At 48.7% G+C, this 20,586-nt stretch overlaps 5 protein-coding genes and 1 non-coding gene across 6 annotated transcripts; 2 read left to right on the top strand and 4 right to left on the bottom strand.

Annotated features, from left to right (window-relative positions):
• Positions 1–2,139: 2,139 nt before the first annotated feature.
• F5B22DRAFT_31023 (uncharacterized protein) lies at positions 2,140–7,699 on the top strand. Its single transcript, XM_047970613.1, has 13 exons — positions 2,140–2,539; positions 2,620–2,754; positions 2,804–2,833; positions 2,896–2,960; positions 3,013–3,451; positions 3,509–3,881; positions 3,949–4,448; positions 4,508–4,990; positions 5,040–5,183; positions 5,240–5,518; positions 5,570–5,780; positions 5,831–6,287; positions 6,342–7,699. Exons 1-13 carry the CDS (start codon positions 2,348–2,350, stop codon positions 7,336–7,338), a joined length of 4,305 nt encoding a protein of 1,434 aa, XP_047836708.1. The 5' UTR covers positions 2,140–2,347; the 3' UTR covers positions 7,339–7,699.
• Positions 7,700–8,177: 478 nt separating this feature from the next.
• F5B22DRAFT_t7 lies at positions 8,178–8,282 on the bottom strand. The gene has a single exon. It is a non-coding gene; the product is annotated as a tRNA-Ala (tRNA).
• Positions 8,283–9,312: 1,030 nt separating this feature from the next.
• F5B22DRAFT_653365 (uncharacterized protein) lies at positions 9,313–10,966 on the top strand (the record flags this gene model as incomplete). The annotated part of the gene is made up of 3 exons (XM_047979708.1): positions 9,313–9,546; positions 9,735–10,212; positions 10,360–10,966. 3 exons carry the CDS (start codon positions 9,313–9,315, stop codon positions 10,566–10,568), a joined length of 921 nt encoding a protein of 306 aa, XP_047836709.1. The 3' UTR covers positions 10,569–10,966.
• On the bottom strand, positions 10,608–11,825 carry F5B22DRAFT_31094 (uncharacterized protein). The gene is made up of 3 exons (XM_047970615.1): positions 11,238–11,825; positions 10,970–11,122; positions 10,608–10,832 (listed from the first exon to the last, which is right to left on the bottom strand). The coding sequence occupies exons 1-3, from the start codon at positions 11,476–11,478 to the stop codon at positions 10,753–10,755; spliced, it is 474 nt and encodes a 157-aa protein (XP_047836710.1). The 5' UTR covers positions 11,479–11,825; the 3' UTR covers positions 10,608–10,752.
• A 398-nt stretch (positions 11,826–12,223) lies between these two features.
• On the bottom strand, positions 12,224–16,204 carry F5B22DRAFT_632715 (uncharacterized protein; the record flags this gene model as incomplete). Its single annotated transcript, XM_047976725.1, has 4 exons — positions 12,224–13,164; positions 13,221–13,846; positions 15,179–16,016; positions 16,126–16,204. 4 exons carry the CDS (start codon positions 16,202–16,204, stop codon positions 12,224–12,226), a joined length of 2,484 nt encoding a protein of 827 aa, XP_047836711.1.
• A 913-nt stretch (positions 16,205–17,117) lies between these two features.
• F5B22DRAFT_641293 (uncharacterized protein) lies at positions 17,118–19,496 on the bottom strand (the record flags this gene model as incomplete). Its single annotated transcript, XM_047977971.1, has 4 exons — positions 17,118–18,885; positions 18,948–19,119; positions 19,175–19,331; positions 19,440–19,496. The coding sequence occupies 4 exons, from the start codon at positions 19,494–19,496 to the stop codon at positions 17,118–17,120; spliced, it is 2,154 nt and encodes a 717-aa protein (XP_047836712.1).
• Between the last annotated feature and the right edge of the window lie 1,090 nt (positions 19,497–20,586).

Raw genomic sequence — 20,586 nt, forward strand, 5'->3', positions numbered from 1 at the left:
GCTCAACCGTGCATATAATTATGCTGTAGATGCTCTCGGAGTAGACTCGCGCCACACCTCTCGCTTTGAGGAGATCGCCGCAGAAAACCGACAAGACACACTTTTGTGAGTTGTGCTTGATTTGTAAAGAGGGTGCTTCGACTAGATGTGGCTAATAGAGCTGTAGAGGAGACGCAAGTAATTGAAATGCATCTACCACGAGAATTGATGATCATGAAGACAATCTCTCATGTATATCTGTATTTCTCCAGGTCTCCAGAGAGGTGAATGGGAAAAGAATTCGGTGCGGGGAACTCGTCACTGTTATAATGCGGCTGAGACTGTTGACTGCAACATAAGCGCGCCCGGAGCAACTCGTTTGAAAGAGCGCTTGACAACGAGGTTTTACGTGAGCAAGATTCGAGTAAAATCGGTACCGACTATTACTACACAGAGTATTAAGTTATAGCGTGATCTGAACCTGTTTAGTTTTTCTTTCTTCACATACGGGATTTACAGACGTGTTCGCGAAGGCTGAAGTATTTCATAACGGTATACGCAGTGTTGGCTATGACTGATCGAGGTAGTATCAAGGCAGCAACCTCTATCTCACAACGCTGGCGAATCACATACGCCACAGCCATTAACTGATAGATGAGCGTAAGCTGGGGACGGTATACCTCATTGAGCGTTCGCCTTTAAGGCTAGGTTATTATCTAACAGATGGCTCGTTACCATGCTTTGCGACTCATGTACCTATATACATTGTACGTTGAAAATGCTCGGCTAGTAGGTGTATATTTTTGAGGTATGTGAGATTAGCACATGTGTTTAGTTAGTATAAAGGTATACTGCAAACCCTGGGAAATCTTCTAACTCAACTACTTATAGAAATGTATACTTGAATGCGCGCAGAGTGCAATTATCACCCATTGTTTTTCGTTCCCAAAAGAAGAAAAGGGTGGTCGAAGATGTGAGATTATAGGAAATAATTATAAAATCATATAGTTGTTGGTTGCTTTATGCTTTATGTAAGCAAGGGTTACTCTAGTGAGACCGAACGGGTAGTCCCGACTGAGGTTAATCTTAAGAAGCCCAGACAATGTGTAAATCTACCTAGCACTCAGTAGGTATTTAATTGGGATTTACCGCCACCTGTTAAAAGTGTTACATGCAGGCAGGTAACATGTTTTTTACGATTATTTCCAGCTCCTGCTAAGCCTTGTCGAGTTTTTCTGACGGGCATTTTGGCACTTGCCAAGTCATGCGTCACCTGAGGCGTCAACTAAGCATAAAGCTAATCGGGCGCTCCCTGCAGGATTTAGATAGCCTCTGTATTATTGGCCGAGTGGCGCCTAAACAAATCACGTCAAATGAAATAGGATAAAGCATTGTACATAAGTTAAGTACCTGAGTAGGTATGCAGAACTGAGCACAAGTGTCATCGACTGAAAGATAGCGTCTTTGCGATCTGGATTTGTGTAGGGCGGATAGGGCAGATAGGAGGTGATCTAGGCACGCTGCACGCACGACCCTACCTAGCTCCCGAGATCCCCACGCCGGCATCACTGTACAGCCTGGCCAATCACGAGGGGGAGCCCCCTGGAAGTCCTTCCAGGAAAAGGAATCTGTCCAGTGCATCTCCAACTTGGCTGCGACCTGACTACGATTGGACGACGATTGGACTACGAAGTACGACGTTGACTGCGACGACCCCGCGGCGATCTGCATGTGGTACGTATCTACACTTCAAACCACCTAAAACTAACCGTCCTCTGCACCGTCTCAAGCGTCTCGATGCTGCCTTAACCCAAAGCACTTTCCTGCAGGGACATACAGCAAGCAAGCAACCCACTACCACTGCTACTACCTCTGCTATTACCTCTGCTATTACCACTGCCGTTACCACTGCAGTTAGTTACCTACCTTACCGCTGCAGCACTGGCGGATAGGTAGATACCTGACCTGGCCTGACCTGCTAGGTACATCGTCTGCCTGCCAGGTGCTTGTTGCATCTATTCCATTGTCTGCTCTTTTTTTTTTTTTTTTTTTCTTTCTTTTTTTACACACTCTCTCTATTCGAGTTGAGGTCTGCATACCTACCTACGGTCCTTGCTTCTGCCACCTTCATGAGCCTCAATGCGTCGTCCCACACATCGTCAAGTGCGTATAACATCCGATGAACAACCAAGCACTTATCCTAGAATTACAACCCGCCTCAATCGTCCGTACTTGATCTCTCTGGCTCGGCCCCTGACCCGACCACTGACCCGACCTTGGGACCCCCCTCAGCTGACCAACCGTTTCTCCTCCAGACAAGCTGAGGCCGCTCCGAGAGCCCTCGACCCAACGCCGGTAAGCGGTGGCAATGGCGCCAAGTTCGCCGCACAAGCCACCGCCTTCCGATGGTGCCACCTCCTCCGCCGAACGTCCATACCATGCACCAGCGAATGGGAGACCCAGCATAGTCGCCGCGAGACACGACCGAACCCCCAATACCCCGAGGAAGGAGAGCAATGGCCGTGAAAGGGCCCTACAAGACCCCGGCCTGAAAGATTACGTACGTGTATATGCATGCCATACCGCCCATCCCAAGTCATTGGCTGTCCGGCACCGAGGCTGACTGGACGTGGTACACAGCGATTGGGGGAATGCATAGGCAAGGGGGCATTTGGTGCTGTGTACAAAGCCTTCAACTGGGGCACCGGGGAAGCCGTTGCTGTCAAGCAGATCAAGCTAGTCAATCTCCCCAAGAGCGAGTTGCGCATGATCGAGGTAGGGACGTGATGGACCCAAGTCGAGCTCTCTCACTGACAATGACTAGGCTGAGATTGATCTTCTCAAGAATCTTCACGTGCGTAGAGCGACTAACTCCGGTTCTACCTGAAAAGGTCTCTCAATATTGACCATCTATAGCATGACAACATCGTCAAGTATATCGGGTTTGTGAAGTCGGCCGATTGTCTAAATATTATTCTCGAGTAGGTTACGTACGCTGGTAGAGGCCCCATGATCAACGCTTATTCCTTCTAGATACTGCGAGAATGGATCTCTTCACTCAATATGCAAAGCCTACGGCAAATTCCCAGAGAACCTCGTCGGTGTTTACATGACTCAAGTGCTCCAGGGCCTCCAGTATCTGCATGACCAAGGTGTTATACATCGGGACATCAAAGGAGCTAACATACTTACCACGAAAGATGGGAAGGTCAAACTTGCTGACTTCGGTGTATCGACAAGCACTCTGTCTGGACCCGACAAAGAGGCCCAAGTTGTTGGTACCCCCTATTGGATGGCCCCGGAGATTATAGAGCTTTCGGGTGCCACTCCAGCTTCAGATATTTGGAGTTTGGGCTGTACCGTCATTGAGTTGCTCTCCGGAAGGCCTCCCTATCATCACCTGCAGGCCATGCCTGCTCTATTTGCCATTGTCAACGATGACCATCCTCCGCTACCCGAGGGTGTGTCCTCGGTCAGTCACCTCTTGCTCCTGATTTAATTCCGCGAACTACACTGATGCCCCATACAGGCCGCTCGTGATTTCTTGATGCAGTGCTTTCAAAAAGATCCTAATCTTCGGGTATCGGCACGGAAATTATTAAAACATAACTGGATAGTAGGCTGTAGAAGAAGCGACGCGCCTGTGTCCAAAGCCCCAGGCAATTTTAGCCAAGCTGTTGAAGAAGTCAAGCAGTGGAACAAAGCACTCACCTCATCCGACAGTAATCTTCGGGCATCCACTGGTTCAGACTCAAGTGGACCTCTGCACCATGGCCAACAAAACTTACGGTTGGTACCTCATGAATCAACCAAGCCAAACATGCCAATTCTGGCTAAGGGTCCGTTCACACTGGCGAAGCCAAGGCCTACAGCAGAAGACTTTCGATCACCTGAACTTGCCGGTAAGTTTGAGCATGTGCTGTGCAAGCCATGCTGTTGGTTTAAACTAAGGACTAACACAACCCTCAGATGACGATAATTGGGACAATGACTTTGCCACAGCCATATCCCCTGCTGCCTTGCAGCTGCCTCACATCAAACCACACGACCATTTTGGCGGTTTATTGTCCGCAGACCGTTTGAAGGCTTTTGCATCGATCGATAGTTCACGCGATATTTCTAATAACTGGGACCTGGACCATCAGAGTGGTGAATTGATGACGATGAAGAAAGTACAACCAGTTCAGGATGAAGACCCTATGGAAAAGACCATTAGACCAAACTGGAAGCCTGTAGCAAAGCCAGAAAAGAGCGATGAGCCGCCAAAACCACGCACATCTAGAGCATCACCTCGGAAACGATCGGCTAGCAGCCATCACAAACATTCTCGAGCAAAGAGTAGTGTGAGCAACAAGTTTCAACTGCCACCCCACCCTGGCATGGCATACAGAGAGCAGTCGGTCGAGGACTATTCTGACCTCTTTGCTGATAATGATGGAGCGCTTAATCAGAGGTTAAATTTGAAAAAGGTGTGTTTTTTACGGGTCCGTTCGGCTGATTGTGCAATATGACTCACCTTGAATTGCAGTCCGATGCCCCCCAATTATTCCATCCTTCAGATCTCACTAGCCTGCCACGCTCAACACAGTCGCCCGAGGGTGGTAGTTCGCGACGGAAACCAACATCGCGACCCTCAATTCTTCCCGATCGACCATTTCATAGATCTAAATCATCAATTGAGATCCAAAAGTTCGCCGAAAACGACGAAGAGGATTTTTCGGATATATTTGGTCCGAGCGAGAAATTTACGGAAAGGGCGGAAAGCGAACGAGGTTCTGAAGATGGCAATCTCATGGTCGTGTCGCGCTTATCGAACAGCTCCTGGCTAGGGGATGATGAAGATGAGGATGATCCCTTTGCTTCCATGGACCCAGGCTGGGACGAAATGGATCTTGAGGCGAATATTGCACGAGACCGCCATGCCCGGTTAGCAGAGAGAGTTGAGGAGTTGGTCCGCTCCCTGAAATCAACAGAAAATGAGGAGAATCTGCTAGAGTTATCCGGTAGCCTCGTAAGTGTCTCCCTTTCATCTCAAACGATAGGCACTAATTTTATTCCAGCTCGAAATTCTGTGGGAGAGTCGAGAAGCCAAAGATCTAATTATCGGTGCGCATGGTTTACTTCCTATTCTAGAAATTCTAGAACCATGCACAGTCAAAAGCCGACAGCATATGATCTTACAGTTGCTTAAAGTCGTCAATACGGTTCGTGTTGCTACTTACCAAGTCATCTCAGTTGTTATTTATTAATTGTACTGCAGATTATATTAGATGACGTTGAACTTCAGGAAAACCTCTGCTTTGTTGGTGGCATTCCGATCATCACTAAATTTGCCGCCCGGCAATACTCGAACGAGATACGGCTGGAAGCAGCTGCTTTCGTCAGACAAATGTATCAAACGTCCACGTTAACGCTTCAGATGTTTGTTAGCGCAGGCGGTCTCAATGTGCTCGTCGAGTTCCTGGATGAGGATTACGATAGCGCCCGTGACTTAGTCTTGATCGGCGTGAATGGCATCTGGAATGTCTTTGAGCTCCAGGTAATAGCTCCATCTCCGACTCCATGCAATGTCAGCTAATCCATTTGGCAGGGACCGACCCCCAAAAATGACTTCTGTCGTATCTTTTCGAGGAGTAAAATCCTTGATCCTTTAGCCTTGGTGTTGCATAGGGTCCTCGATGAAGATGTTGAGACCGACCTTACTGAGCTAATAGAAGGAAGAATCGTAAACATATTCTACCTTTTCTCCCAGGCCGAGAATTACGTCAAAGAGATGGTGGCTGACCGACAAGTCTTGAAAAGTGAGTTTTTTACACCCAACTGTATACAACATACAGCTAATCCCCGACAGCTGTCTTGAAAGATCTTCGACGCATGACCCCTTCGCATCAGATCACTATGCTGAAGTTCATAAAAAATCTTTCCATGCTATCAACTACGCTCGATACTCTCCATTCAGCTGACGCAATCGAGCTACTGATTGAACTCCTCACCAGTAGCATGAAGACTGGTCATCCCCATTTTCGTGAGATATCAAACCAAGTTCTCAACACCATGTTCAATCTCTGCCGCCTGAGTAAAGATCGCCAAGAGTACGCAGCCGTAAACGGTATCATTCCCATCCTCCTCAAAATAATGAAGACCGACCGGCCCCCCAAAGAATTCGCTTTACCTATCTTGTGCGATATGGCTCATTCAGGCAGCAAAGGTCGCAGGTTCTTGTGGCAGAACAAGGGTCTAGACTTTTATGTTTCTCTTCTTGCAGACCAATACTGGCAGGTCACTGCGCTCGACGCCATATTTGTCTGGTAATCTTGTCCCCCCTCTACTAGACGGAAAGCATGCTAACATACATGGCTTAGGATGCAAGAGGAAACAGCCAAGGTGGAAGATCACTTATTGAGTGGCAAGTTCACGGACGCTATTGTGTCGTGCTTTCATAGTCGGAAGGTCAATGCATTTGACCCTAATCTATTGGAACCACTTCTGAAGCTTCTCCGACTTTCACCCTCGGTAGCCGCGTCGTTAGCGAAGCCTGAGATGTACTCGGGCATAGCCCAGAGGCTTTCACATAAGAAAGCTGTAGTACGGCTCAATCTACTTCGTCTCGTACGGAACGTGCTCGAAGCAGGAGAATACGAAATTGCTGTGAATCCTCGCGAAAGGCACCTCAAATCTCTTTTGGACGCCGTTCGAGTCCTAGCAGAGAAGGACTCTGCGGTACTTGTCCGTAACCTTGCATCCGATCTTATCATCTCCCATATCGATGGTAGTGCAGACCCGTCAGTCTCGGCCACATCGACATCTGCATCAGCACCTAGCTACTCCCGTCCGGGCCCGAGACGGATATATACCCCACCCTCTCTTCATTCGACCTCATCCATTCCTCAAACACCCACTCACGCATCCCGGCACCCCCCACCTTCCGCCTACATCGAAGTCGCTTCCAGCCCAAAGCGTTCAGCAGTATCATTGACTCATGAGCGGGACGCTGCACTTCAACGACCCAGAAGTAGAGACGAAAACTCGAGTATTCCTGTCAGCTCCATTCCCCGCCGAGTTAGTGGTGACATACACTCCGGCATGGGCACCCCCGTCAGAAGCAAGAACAACAGGGTATCCCGAACATCGGGAATTTACCCACGGCCTAGCCTGAGTTCCTTGGCTACCTCTCGCAGCGAGAGTGAATCTTCTAATAAGGAAAATGTTACAGGCGCCAGCGGGCGTAGCGCTCGGTATTCTGCTAGATATTCTCCCCCGACGGCCGTAGGTAGTACCGGGAGTGACCCGCCGTCCTTACCCGCAAAGCAGAGACGCAGCCGAGCACCAAGTGAGGGGAAGAGTAAATGGAGTGCGTAGTGGCGCTTCTTGATCTGAGTGAGGTTAACAGGGCTTCGCTGAGCGGTAGGCGGTCTGTGATTTCACGATATTATCCCCTAAAAGCATAGGAAGCGAGTTCCACATATCCCAGCACATTGCATGGCTTAAACGGCGTCTATCTATTTTTAATATACATGAACTTCATGAAGTGGGAAATTCGCATTTGCTTCACGACTTTGAATGTGCTTGTCTCTTGTATGTTCAACGCGACATGGAACTGATGTGGTAGTACGAGATGGAAGTCTTGAGGCTGGCGGTGCGCGTTGCGTAATGCGTCTATAACGGCACGTGTTAGCGTTAGTGGACTATAGATAGTGAGTGAGGTTCTACTGATGAATAAGAAGTCATTGATGAGTTGAAGGTGACTGTTTGCTAAGTATGTTTTGTATAGCTTCTCTCTGGTGTGGATAAAGATGGGAGTTATGGAAAGAGAGAAGAGGCTGATGGTGAAGACGTAGAACGGTTCTGCTTCTGATTCCAGACTTGTCTTGCGAGTGATGGTTGTAGCTAGTCTAGTAGGTAAGCTTGGGAGATAGAGTCTTGTGTGTGTGGTGCTCTAGGGTGCTTTCTTGTAAAGCGCCGTAAAAGATTTCATGCGTGTATGGTCAAAGTAGTAGCCAGGAGGGGGTGTCCTATGACTTGCGAAAGTCGGATATTCCTTACCCAACGCTATGCTCCCTTTAAGCTTTTGAGCGACTAATTAGATATTAGGACAGATGAAGCTAGTAGAAGAGTTGAGGTTGATATGTGAACTGGGGAAAAGGGGTAAGTGAGTAAGTAAGTAAGTGGTGAAGAACCAAAAAACAAAGGTAGAAAAATGGACACACAGGGAATTGAACCCCGGACCCTTCGCAGATATTGCACTAAACGGCCGGGACCGTTGAAGATGCAAAGCGAATATCATACCACTAGACCATGTGCCCCTGTAGGACCTCCATGGTCTTGCCGATTGAGTTGTTAATTAATTAATGTCATATATATAATGACTTTACTAATCACTGTAACTTCTTAAGTCTTGTGTTAGCAGTATTCAATCATCTTGAAAAACACAATCTTCCCTTACGATTAGAAATTTTTGCAATTCGGTAGACTGGATAGATGTTTCGTAGAAATTTACGTGTTGAATAATGGGGTTTCGAGCCCCTAGATTGAGTATAGCCTTTTGACAATATACTAGGACGTCACGATAGCTGTGGAACTGATTAGGAGAACGCGCTACTCGTCAGTGTTATAGGTTGCGCAGTTGTTCGTGACATCAACGCTTGACGGGGTTACTACTTACTGATGTTGCTTTGCTGGACGCACGATGATTTCATTACATTAAATGGCCGTCCTTCCAACGGTATGAACAACGAGTAATTGTGTAGCTCAGTCACATAAAACATCACATAGTAATATATATATATTTCCATATGCTGGAGACTGTTATCACATGAGGGGGGTACCACCAGTGCCGCTTGTTTCAGCATCTTCATGAGAGAGTGTATATAAATATCATTCTTAAGCTGGGACCTGACCAGAATCGGCGTGGTTCCGAATGAAGCTCCATAGAACTGCAACAAAGGAAGGTGAAACCCCGAGATGTAAGAATATCGTCATTGACGCAACCCCGCTCACTGAGGAGGGGATGTGTACAGAGCGTATCTGCACGCTTACTAATTGGAAGAACCACATCGGATGGACATGTCTTGTGACGACCCCGAGGTTCAAGTCACTGCGCAGATCTGGCACAAGCATCATAGGAGATAACGTTTTTCGGCTTACTTATATCCGATGGTGTTGAGAAGCTGATGCGTCTACAGTCAGCCAATATCACACCATTGCATATGTACTGAACGGGCTACACTACATAAATCACATCATCATCCTCGAGACATATCTAGGGTTCCAATCCTCTCAGATTAAACAAGGGCTTTTTTCAGGAGATCTAGTACTATCAACAAATACACGAATATGGCATCTCTCGATACTCAGTCCATCTTCGATGTGAAGGGGCTTGTGGTGGTTGTGACCGGTGGTGGAAGCGGTGAGCTTTTCTCCGAGAATATTCCTAGTACTTTGCGGGTATCGTTAACAAACGGCGCAGGCATTGGACTCATGGCGGCTCAAGCACTGGAAGCAAACGGTGCTATCGTGTACATTATCGGTCGCCGCAAGGAGAGTCTCGACAAGGTCGCTGGTACAGCTGTATGTGTGGATTTCTAAGTCACTGTTCTAGGTGCAACGTATTGCAAGACCTGTTCGCTCTGCATTTGATCTTAAGACATATAATTGCGTGCATCATTCTCTAAGAGAGCCACTTTATGATGCTACGTTCTCAATCTAGTCGCTCATGCCCTGAGTATACTCTGCCAATAACTCACGACACATCACAGAAACACAACAACATCCGTCCAATAGTCGGAGACGTGACATCCAAGGAATCCCTCGCAGCCGCCGCTTCCACCATCGGCAGTGAAGTAGGCGGCTACGTGGACCTAGTAATCGCCAACTCGGGCGTTTCCGGCCCAACGTTAGGGAATCTCGAGAAAGACGCAGACATCGCCACTTTGCAGAAATACCTCGCCTCCTGGGACAGCGACGAGTTCAACCAAACGCTTGCGACGAATGTCACGGGCGTGTTCAACACCGTCGTTGCTTTCCTGCCGCTGCTCGATGCCGCGAACAAGCGCGAGGGACGACCTAAGCAGCGCAGCCAGATCATCGCGACGGGAAGCGTCGGGGCTTATAACCGCGTCCCGATCGCGGGCTATGCGTACGGTAGCTCGAAGGCTGCTGTCCACCACATGATGAAGCAGTTTGCTACGAATCTTGTGCCGTACGGTATACGGAGTAATGTGCTTGCACCGGGATGTGAGTTCTAACTCCACTTATTATTTCCCCTTAATTCTCCCTTCGCGTATATGTTCTCTAGATCCAAACCAATATTGCATGTTATCGCGGTTTAGAAGGGAGTTCTACTAGATCCATAGCATTGACTTGCTGACATCGACAATGCAGTCTTTCCCAGCGAGATGACGGTGGACCTACTATCCAAAATCGACGCAGACAAATGGCCGAAGAGTACGGTGCCGGAACAGCGCCCTGGAGACGCGGAGGACATCGCCGGTGCTGTCCTCTTCCTAGCCAGCAAAGCCGGCGCCTATGTCAACGGAAATATACTTGTTATCGATGGTGGTAGGCTTGGGGTAATTCCTTCTTCGTACTAAAGGAATAGCAATTCATACTGTTAGGAATCAGGAGCTAATAACAAATAAATTGGTTGTATGTAATCACTGAATACCCTCACTCCTGAGTCTCCTGACTTTCTCTTGTTCTTTTCTCCTAGCAACACGTCCCTGCTGTCAAATCCCCATACTTCACAACCCAACTTCAAACACAAGTGACAACATATTAGACTACAGCCCATAGGCACCCTTTGGGACATTTACTGCTACCAGGCAACGTGTGGTGCATCTTCTCATTACTGCCAACTGTGTAGTCGCGATTTCATCAGTGAATCTTGTCAATCAACGAGGAGAAGGGACGGGGGGAAATGTCGAAGGGGATTGGGGTTCTCAGCACAACCGCCGAAGATGACAGCATAGCCCGGTGGGGGATCGAGACTCACAGTTCCAGGCCTTCTGCCAGCTTCCGCTCCAGACCCATCCGCCCCAGCCACGACACGATCTATTGACCATTTCGTACGCCTCGTCGATTTCGGCGGCGGGCAAGTGGTCCATCATGAAGTGTTTGCAGTTGCAGACCCATGCGCCTGCCTCGCCTGTATAATTTCACGAAGGGGAGTTAATCAGCATCGACGAGCAAACTTAATACCAAGGTAGAACATAAGAGCGAGGGAGAAACATAGCATAGCGAGTGGGGACGATGTGACTCACCGTAGGCTTCGCCGTGGTAGTTCCCGGCGCCGACCTTACTCTTTTCGCCCCATTTCTTGAGCCTCTGGACCGCCATGTAGAGATCGTGGGCGTCCAGTGGCGGTTTCCAACACCCCATCTCGTCCATAGGGATGAGGTTCAATGTAAAGTTGTGCGGGATGGTCGTGTTTATCGGGATGGTGAGCGGAAGCCCCCAGGGCAGCAGGCCCAAGAAAAACCAGAGGATATGGAGGATAAACATTTTGTTTTTCTCGTAGATGGATGGAAGACGCCCTGGAAGTTGATAGCTCCTCCTCTTTTCTTCGTCGTCGTCTCTCTTGCGTGGCTAGTTATGGCGTCGATAAGCTTTTGTGATTTCGCATCAATACTCGGTTCGTGAAATACGCTTTGGTGGGATGACAAAGGTCGGAACAATATGCAGGATTATACGCATTAGCTCATAATATCTGGACCTTGAGCGAATGCTGATCTTTGGGTTTCCCCTTGCGGCGCTTGGTTTTCAAGGAAATCTTGCCTGCTAGCGTAGTAGTATCATATCACGCAGAGCACAATACACTAGGATCGCCATAAATAGGAACAATAGAGTTACCCGCACACATTGCATTATCCCTTATCGTCGTTGATCTATACCTCCATGGGGGAAGGTGGTCCAAAAACTGAAACTACTCGCTGAAATGAACTCATTATGTCCTCCAGTTTCTTCTGCGTTCGCTTGGCTTCCTAACGTAAGCTTTCAAGCTGTATAATAGGTAGATACCTAGACGCCTTATCTAATCCACAATTATACCAACCAAGCGCCAGACGGAATCTGTTATGTGAAGCATTGTCGTAGAAAGCATTGTTCACTCCTGACGCCAAACTGTGGTCCTGCTACAATCAACGTAAGCCAATAGATATCCATAGGTGAGCTTCGACGTTACAAGCAATGCATCCCATGCCCTAGTAATTTCCACCTGCCTCGAGGGAAGAAGTTTGTTCTTTGACTATCACGTCATCTTCTGCCTTTTAGCGTCTGTTACTACATTCCTAGCACCCGGAGGCGGTCCATTTGCCGAGACCTCGGCAAGCGGCGTCTTACTACCGCCCCCATCGGGACCCGTAGGCGCAGGCCTCTTCATAGTAGGTGGGCGGTACTGCCCTCTATTCCCTAGGGGACTTCCCACTGCTCCAGGTGCGCCTATTTGTCTCATCTGGCTAAGTGATGGATTGACGACATTGGGAGGTCCATGAGAAGTGAAAGAGGCTTGTGGCTGGTCGGCCTCTCTTTTGACGGGCGGCACATGCATTCCGCCTTTGGACAAAGGTTTTGAAGATTTATGGTCGATGCCGGGTGTCTTTCGGATCGACGGGCTCTCGGCACGGGGATCAAACACTTTAGCTCCTCGTTCGACACTAGCCGCCATGCCTGGATCTGCTGTCTCTGGCACATCCTTCACTGATCGCGCTGAAAAGAAAGTAGGAGCTTCATTAGGCGCACCATTCGGGGCACTCATACCGCTCGGTGGTCGCGAGGCGGCGTTAGGGGGGGGTGTCATTGTTCTCCTGTTCGCCACTGCTTGCTGTGCCGCTATATTTGTATGATTCATATGCCTCGGTGGCTGTTGCTGTGGGTTAGGCCGACCTTGATATTGGCCAGCTGGCCTGTGATGTTGTTGGTTGGGCGTTTGAGGTGCTCTAGGCGGTTGAGCAGCCTGTCTGGGAGGCGGCGGCATTGTTTTTGTAGAATTTACAACCGGAGGGATTCTATTGTTGTTGCTGGTATTACCAGCGACTGCTGTCTGAGACTTATCACTCGATTGGCCAACGTGATCATGCGACCCAGGCAATATCACCTCGTCAGGGTGACCATCATCGGCAACACCAAAGTCAGCCATGTCAAAATCGCCGAAATCTTCTTCCAAAGCTCTGGCTAGGCCATCTGATAACACTACACGTCCAGCAAATCAGTATCCGCCCAGTCAATGTCATCGGAGTCAAACACACCACTTGTATTGGCTTGGTCATTGTTCCCATTGGCGACTACCTTCGGTTCCACTTTGACAATGTCCTGCTCTTTTTTGCTGAAATCGGAATGTCGATAGAGATTCCCTTCATCGAACTTGGTTGGTCCGACTTTGATCTTGGTCACCTTTGACAAGTAGTCCTTGTCGTAGATGCAGTTGCCCAATACATTACCAAAATTCCGTAATGTCCGCTTCAACGCGTCCGTCGTTCCCTCTTTCTTGGCCTTCTCGAAGGCAGCAGCCTTGCCCTTGCAGTTCTCTATATGTCCATAGCCAATATCTTCATGATACGTGCCGTCCCGCAACGTGACCCGCACGATAACGGACAGTCCGAGGGATATCTTCAGCGTCTGTGGGTTCTCGTCTACAAAGTCGACTTGTATGTTCTGTATGCTAGATGACCAGCCATTGAAACCAAAGACTTCGTTGGCAAGGGCGATGCATTTTTCGGCGGCGATGTAGTGGACCTTCTGACCAGATGGGCCGCTGCGGGCAGACAGATACTCGGGCCCGAGTTGCTTCTCCAGTCGTACTTGGAGGGTGGCGATCTCGGCAGCAGTAAATTCAGAGATGCGCGGCTTGGCTTCTTCAAAAGGGTTGGCAATGCTACTGTGCTGGTCGCCGGGACTGTGAATGCACATTAGTTCAAGACGCGTCGATCGGGTAGACGAGAACATACGCGGGCATCGCGAGAGGTTTACGCTTCCAGTGGACGGCCTTGCCGCATTGGAGTTGACCGAGCAAGGGAATGTACAGTGACGGCTAATGTATGAGTGTGCACTTGAGAGCGGGAGTGGCGATTTACTAATTAGGCCGGGTCTTTAATTACCAATGAGGCACCAGACGCGTCAAGATGCTCATCCAACAGCTGTCTACCCTCAGGTACGTCAATAATCCCCACTCTTATTACATAATGTACACCAAGTCACGGGACCATCCCCACTGCATGGGAACACCAATGTGCGCTCGTCTGCTGAAGCACCTTGTCGCATTTAAGGTTCCAATGCCTTCTACTAGAACTGCAAGTTAATATTCGTGCATTAAGAATAAAACATGTGATGAAAGTTTTGGTAATCAGTATAGACGCATAGTTTTATTCCACAGCCTGGTGTTAACTTTCACAGTTAGCTAGAATGGAAAATTCGATATTGATGAAAGTCCAGCATTAGATTTGCAAGAAGAATTCTATTGATTGTAGGCAATGTATACCTATCTTAGCTTTGGCAAAGGGACACATTGTATATCTCAGTACATATTACGTGTGGCGCTGTTGGAATTTGTTTGTATGAAATCTGGATCGGATAATCTCATAAGAGTCACCTTGCGCATGACATGAACAGCTTATCAGATCGAGTTACTGATCATCAGGAATGGCATGAATAACGGGATTACATGGTTTCGAATCATTGTCGTTAAGTTTCTGGTTTGGTTGCGAGGATTCTCCTCAGAGACTTCCGCCTCCACACTAGGGATTGTTCTGATCCTTAGCAAGCCTAAATGTTTCTCTATGTACAGAACCGGTGAGCCTCGACTCAGGCAGAGCCTGGCCAGGCTTATACATGACAGCCAAAGCTTCGATTGAATTTACATCCAATCGCCACAATGTTAATGCACGCAAATTCGCACGGTAACAGGGATATCAAATCGAAAAAAAAAACGGCCTAATGCGCCGACACAAAACTAAGAACGCCAAAGTGTACCACCCATGACGCCGCACACTAATCTATGCCTTATGAAAAGAGATGCCGCCGTGAATCATTGTCATAGCAGAGAAAGCAGTGCGAATGCAACTGCCTCTGTTGTAATGCATGCATAAACCAGCAATGCCGTACGCTCCCCGATGTAGTAAGGTAATGCTTTTTTTTTTCTTCTAGTTTGTCGTAGCACGGACCATGCGAGATCCATGTATCATTCTCGTTCTGCCCGTCATACCTCTACCAAGGACCAACCCGTACAGGAGAATTATAGTTTCCAGCCATTAGTTGATCAAGGATGGAGGCCGAGTTTGATGAACCAGTCGATGTTCCGGCATCAGAGACGCCACCAGCCCAGCCGACATGAAGAGCCATGGCCGACATAGCTGTATGTAATCGGCCGCCAGACTGTTGGTTATGCTTCATCAAAATTTGGTCCCACCCATCTGAATGTAGTGCAAAACCGGCGCCTTTCTTTGAAGCTTCTGTGATGACGAGCGCCCAAGCTTTTGAGATTTCATCATATGCATTCTCTTTGTGGTAACGATAGCTTTGACTCTCCCATTCCGGAAGGTTGTGGACCAGTTTCGTTGCTCCATCTAGAAATTGCAGAGATACTGTTGCCTGTGGTTCATTTGGTGGTAGATACTGAGGTGTAAAATCGGCAACGGCATCAATGAGCGCATAGAGAGGTTGTTTGACACGGAAATAGGTGTAATCAGAACCAGAGCCACCATATGGAATAGCGGCTTGCAGCCTAGTCTGATACTCATCCAAGACCTGCAATGCTGACTCGACGGACGGTCGTGGGGCACCTTTCACCACTTCTTCGGCTATCTCAGGCTGTCGTTCGCATATTGTCTGAAGGACTGTTCGGAGCTGTGCGATATCGAGGGTTTCTAGAAGGCGAGGAAGAGATAGGGGTCGACCAGTTGGATCGCTGGATCGGATCTTTTTCGATGGGCGAGCGAGTTGGCGAGACTGTACGGCGGGAGAGCTTGATGGTGAGACCGACATTTCATCGGCATCATCGTCGGCTTTGCGTTTCCGATGGCCCGATATGGCATTATGGAAGGGTGACACTATTGAAAATTTGGTGAGTGAGCACCCTTTGAAGTACGGAGAGGGCTACAGATATGAATCGGATGTAGAGAATATGGAGAATGGGAGATAAAATAATGAGTGACGTACTGGAGCGGGTGGGAGATCGTCGGTTGGTATCGTGAGGGTGGTGGAAAAAAGAGGGTTTTGGCGACAATAGAACGTTCATGATGCTGCTCTTGTTTTCGATGAAGATGTGGGCAAGGTGGTGAAGACAAGTTCGGCGGTCGTCTGCCTCGCCACACGACAAGCGGATGGATGGCAGGAAGAGGTGGGTTTGCTCAAAAAGACGGTCGAGTTGTGGGAGAAGTAGACGGGGGGTTTGGTCTTAGGATCGGCCGGCCGGGCTTGGTTCTGCGTTTGGGGTTGGAGAAGGGAAGAAAAGGTCTGGTGGCTCGCTCAACCGACTGGCAAGACAGGAAGCTAAAGGCTGAAGAGCCACTGCTCATGCATCCACACCCACACAAATGACAGCACTGGTCGCCCGGATCGAGACGAGCGGCGGCACTACAGCTGTACCTGGGGGTTAGGAGGCAGAGGTATGGAGGCAGGTATGGAGGCGGCGGTAGTGGTGATTTGATGAGAGGGAAAAGAGTGGATGGGTTGGATGGGTAGGATGGGGTTCGTTGTCCCGATGTGAGTGGGTCTGCCCACTGGCGGGTACAGACCGCTACAAGCTCGTTGGGCCGAAACCACCGCCACCGGCCAGGTATCAGTACCCCGCCATCCCCTGTCCCCTGTTCGCTGCCCTGTTGTCGCAGCAGCAGCTAACTTGAGCCTAACAGCAACGCTGCGAGCAGCTGACAAAGAGCGGGCGACAGGGAGGGCCTTGGAAAGTTATGTAACTGTTTATACCTACATAGAATATAATATAATATAATAGTATGTACGTGTAAGTTGTTTAACCCATGATCCTACCCCTACCCACCTTATCGACTAGTCATTCAATCATCATGAGGAATAGGTGCAATACTTCACTTATGTACTTGGTATATGTCAGGGGGATCACCACTATATACTTAGAATAGTAGGTATTGTAGGCAGCAGTATATTACGACTAGGTACCTATGAACCATTATCATTCATTTCATACTCAACATCTCCAATTGGCCAACCAACATTGTCATTGTGTCGGCAGTTGATGACCTCACATGAGTGGGTTGAGATATAGGTACCCCCCCTCGCTGCCTCTGGATGAGAGCGTTCAACTCCTTGATCGCTTCTGGACAAGCTTCCTCGCTACGAAGTGCCCGAATTTCCTCCTGCGAGCGCACAATGCGTGCATCTCCATGACGGACTATACTACAAATAACCGAGAGGCAATCCTTCTGATCGTCGCGCGACAAATCCAGAAACTTTGGCTTCTGGGCCAGGTGTGTCAGTGTAGTTAGAAAGGCAGGATCCCGATGAGGCGTATCAAGTGCAATGCTTAGTAACGTGGATCTGTGGGTTAACTGGTCATACTCGTCGGAGATTTCGGCGACAAGCTCAAGACTAGCGTGGGATAGATGACGAACAATATCGACTTCAACATTTCGAAGCGCCTTTGTAGCCTCCTCTGCTCGATTGCGTGGCTTGACTTCCTGTCTCACCTGATGTCCTTCGTTTATCATTGGTTTCGAGACCAGTTCTTCGTGATCTGCTTGGTTCTGAGCAGATAATCCACTTGAAGTTTCCATCTTGACAATTACAGACTGTTCGCGTTCAAACCGTGTTCCGCCATTATTCTGCTGGGACTGGATAGTTGGACCTGGGCTGAAAGAGATCAAATCTTTGTCACTCCATCCAGACTCCATCCGTTGATGGTTGACAGCGGCTGCCTTAGGCGGCGTCTGTGGTCGAGGCTTAACTATCTGTTGAGTCTTCTCATCTACTGGCTCAACTGCTGCTTTGCAAACTGCCGCATTCTGAGCTAACGAAAGAGGCAAAGTAATTTCGTCGTAGATTGTCTCAGAAGAACCGATATATTGAATCCGACGAAGATTTGCCTCTTGTACGAACTTTTTCGCCTTGTTAATGTCTGAAAACTGGAGGGGATTGGAGCGGACTGGACCACCAGCACGATGCCGGCGAAGGTAGCTCGTACTCCCATTCTCAAGCACTTCTAATAGCTCACGTATATCACCCCTTTTGGTCTCCTTGCCTTCAATCGCCAGCTCCCAGATACATACTGGCGCATCGAGAAGTTCGTAAATGGTTATTTGGCCTCTTGTTGGCAGATTAGGCTCACCATATTGTACCACGGTCACGTTGTCCTGGAAGAAAACCTCCCGTGCATTCAGGTTCGTAGTCTCGTGAAGTTTCTCGAGCGGACTGGGGGTGGAGTCTCCTATCGTTAATTGACTAGGTCGAGGTGAAGTCTGCCGAGAAACGGCGGCGCTTGGCGAGGCAGGAGACCGACTCCCACTTGATTTCCGTAGATGTGGTGGGACCCATGAAGTGTCACGGGGAGACTGTGGTGGTTGAGGGAGTCTGCCAGAGTTCTCATTGATGTGCTCTTGTGGTTGAAAAGTCATGCTTTCATGTCTTGGGGAAGGTCTGGATGGAGGCTGAGCTCCTCCGCCGCCACGGCCACGACCACGAACGTGGCCAGGGGTCTGAATTGACTTTTCGGGGGAACCTCTGGAGCGATTGGGAGTTTGTCCTCGACTAGTAGGAAGGTTCGGCAAGTTGGTGATGTTCTTGAATCCCTCCACCTGTTTTCCCGAGTTCCATCTTTTAACCTCACCTCCTTCAGGGCATAACCCTCCTAAGACAGGCCCACCAGGTGTAGCATTGAACATATCCTGACGATGGCTCACGTTTGGGTCTTTGCTTGCCAATTTGAATTTTCGTGAATATGTTGGTTCACTGCTTACAGATTAGTCATGTCATCGATCCAGATAAGATGACCTTCGTACCTAGGGTCATACCGGGCTCGTTTGACAGGTCCCATGAAATTTTCAGCTTGGGTCGGGTTGTGCTGGCGCCTATCTGACTGCCCACCGAGACGATTTATACGATGCGCATTGCCACTATCTAAAGGGTCTAAACCCTTAACAGCAGCAGCATCGTCATCGTCGAATTCCCCTTCTCGAATTGCGGCTGTTTCAATGCATCAGCTATATCATATGTACAAGCAGATTCTGATAATACTTACCACACCATTTCTCGGCGAGACCTTTGCTAGACGAGCCACGGGTTTGCAAGTGAGCCACTCTAGGCGGAATTGGAGGGATCACACGAGCCTGCCTTTGACGAGATATTCGGCTGTCGTCTCGTGCAAGTTCTTCTAGTCGATGAGGACCTAAATCGTCCTAGGAAAGAGTTGTAAGGTTAGAAAGCCCAGGCTCATGGGACAAACATTGATGATAACAAGATGTGCAAAAGATGAATGCTGACTAGCCATGAGAGAGAGAACCTACCATCATAGCCGCCCTCACCGACTCTATGGAAGGCTCAGTGGAACCGTTACCAGCCATGTTTGCTGTCGTTGTCCAACTGGGTCTTGAGTTTCTATAGCTACCTTCTTAGGTCTGGGAGGAAACAGATGACTGGTGAGCAGCAGAGGCTTGTGATGAGAGACGAAGGAATGCAAGAGACTTAGGCTGTAGGAAGATGGCTCTAGGTTGTGCTAGGATCCTCCACTGGAAACCATTGCGCTGGTGGGAGTGGAGTAGATACCCGAAGCGTGCCCTTCTCCAAGGCTGAAAGGTGATTGAAGAAATTGCATGTATTGCTCTGATGGCTAGAGCTGGAAGAGACAGATAGAAGCAGGGAAAATCCCACACTCTGTTGATGTAGGATTGAGATTGAGAGCAAGAGTATAGTGTTGACTAAGGCTGCTGGGTCTGACTGGGAAAAGTGAAGGTGTGTGGGAGAAGGGAGGGATGAGAGACAGGTGTAGAAGGAGGAGGAAACGGAAGAGCAGAGAGAGAAGAAGAAGGTCTGTTTGTAGAGGAGCAATCTGCAGACGGGAAGGAGGTAGGGGGCATGCAGATTAGGGCTGGTACCTGCCTTGTAACAATGTAGGAAGGAAGCTATCGTCGAGGTGACCTGTGCTACACACCCCACCACAACGACGACATCATAGGAGATGAGCCATCAGGTATCTTGGTATATATATCATTCTTTAGGCAATGACCCTACTTAGCACCCAGAGACCCTGAGACAGGCATGGGCATTACCTACCGTGGCAGCCATGTCACTGTTGTAAGGGACAACAACATCTGTACCTATAGAGACCTAGACACTCTCCTCTTCTGACAAGCCAATGTGTTGTTATTCCTCCATGTTGACAGGGCATATTGCAGTATGGATTCAAAAAGAATACAGGTATGTTCATTATCTAGGCCAAGGTGCCTGGATGATAGAGGCGTTTCAGAGTTCACGGACCTAAAAATACTTGAATGACCAAGAGCACATTAGTGATGCCTCCTGATATTGGTTGTTAGGCATTTATGGAAATTATTCTGGCTCAGTGAAAGGTTTAGGGGTCACCATGTGTTAAGCACCCAAAGCTCTCAGGATGCCTTTAAATCCATCTCAGCAATGAATAAGAAAAGTGTAGTG

Source organism: Xylaria bambusicola (genome assembly GCF_022495145.1).
Source record: "Xylaria bambusicola strain CBS 139988 unplaced genomic scaffold F5B22scaffold_1, whole genome shotgun sequence".
Lineage (NCBI taxonomy): Eukaryota > Fungi > Ascomycota > Sordariomycetes > Xylariales > Xylariaceae > Xylaria > Xylaria bambusicola.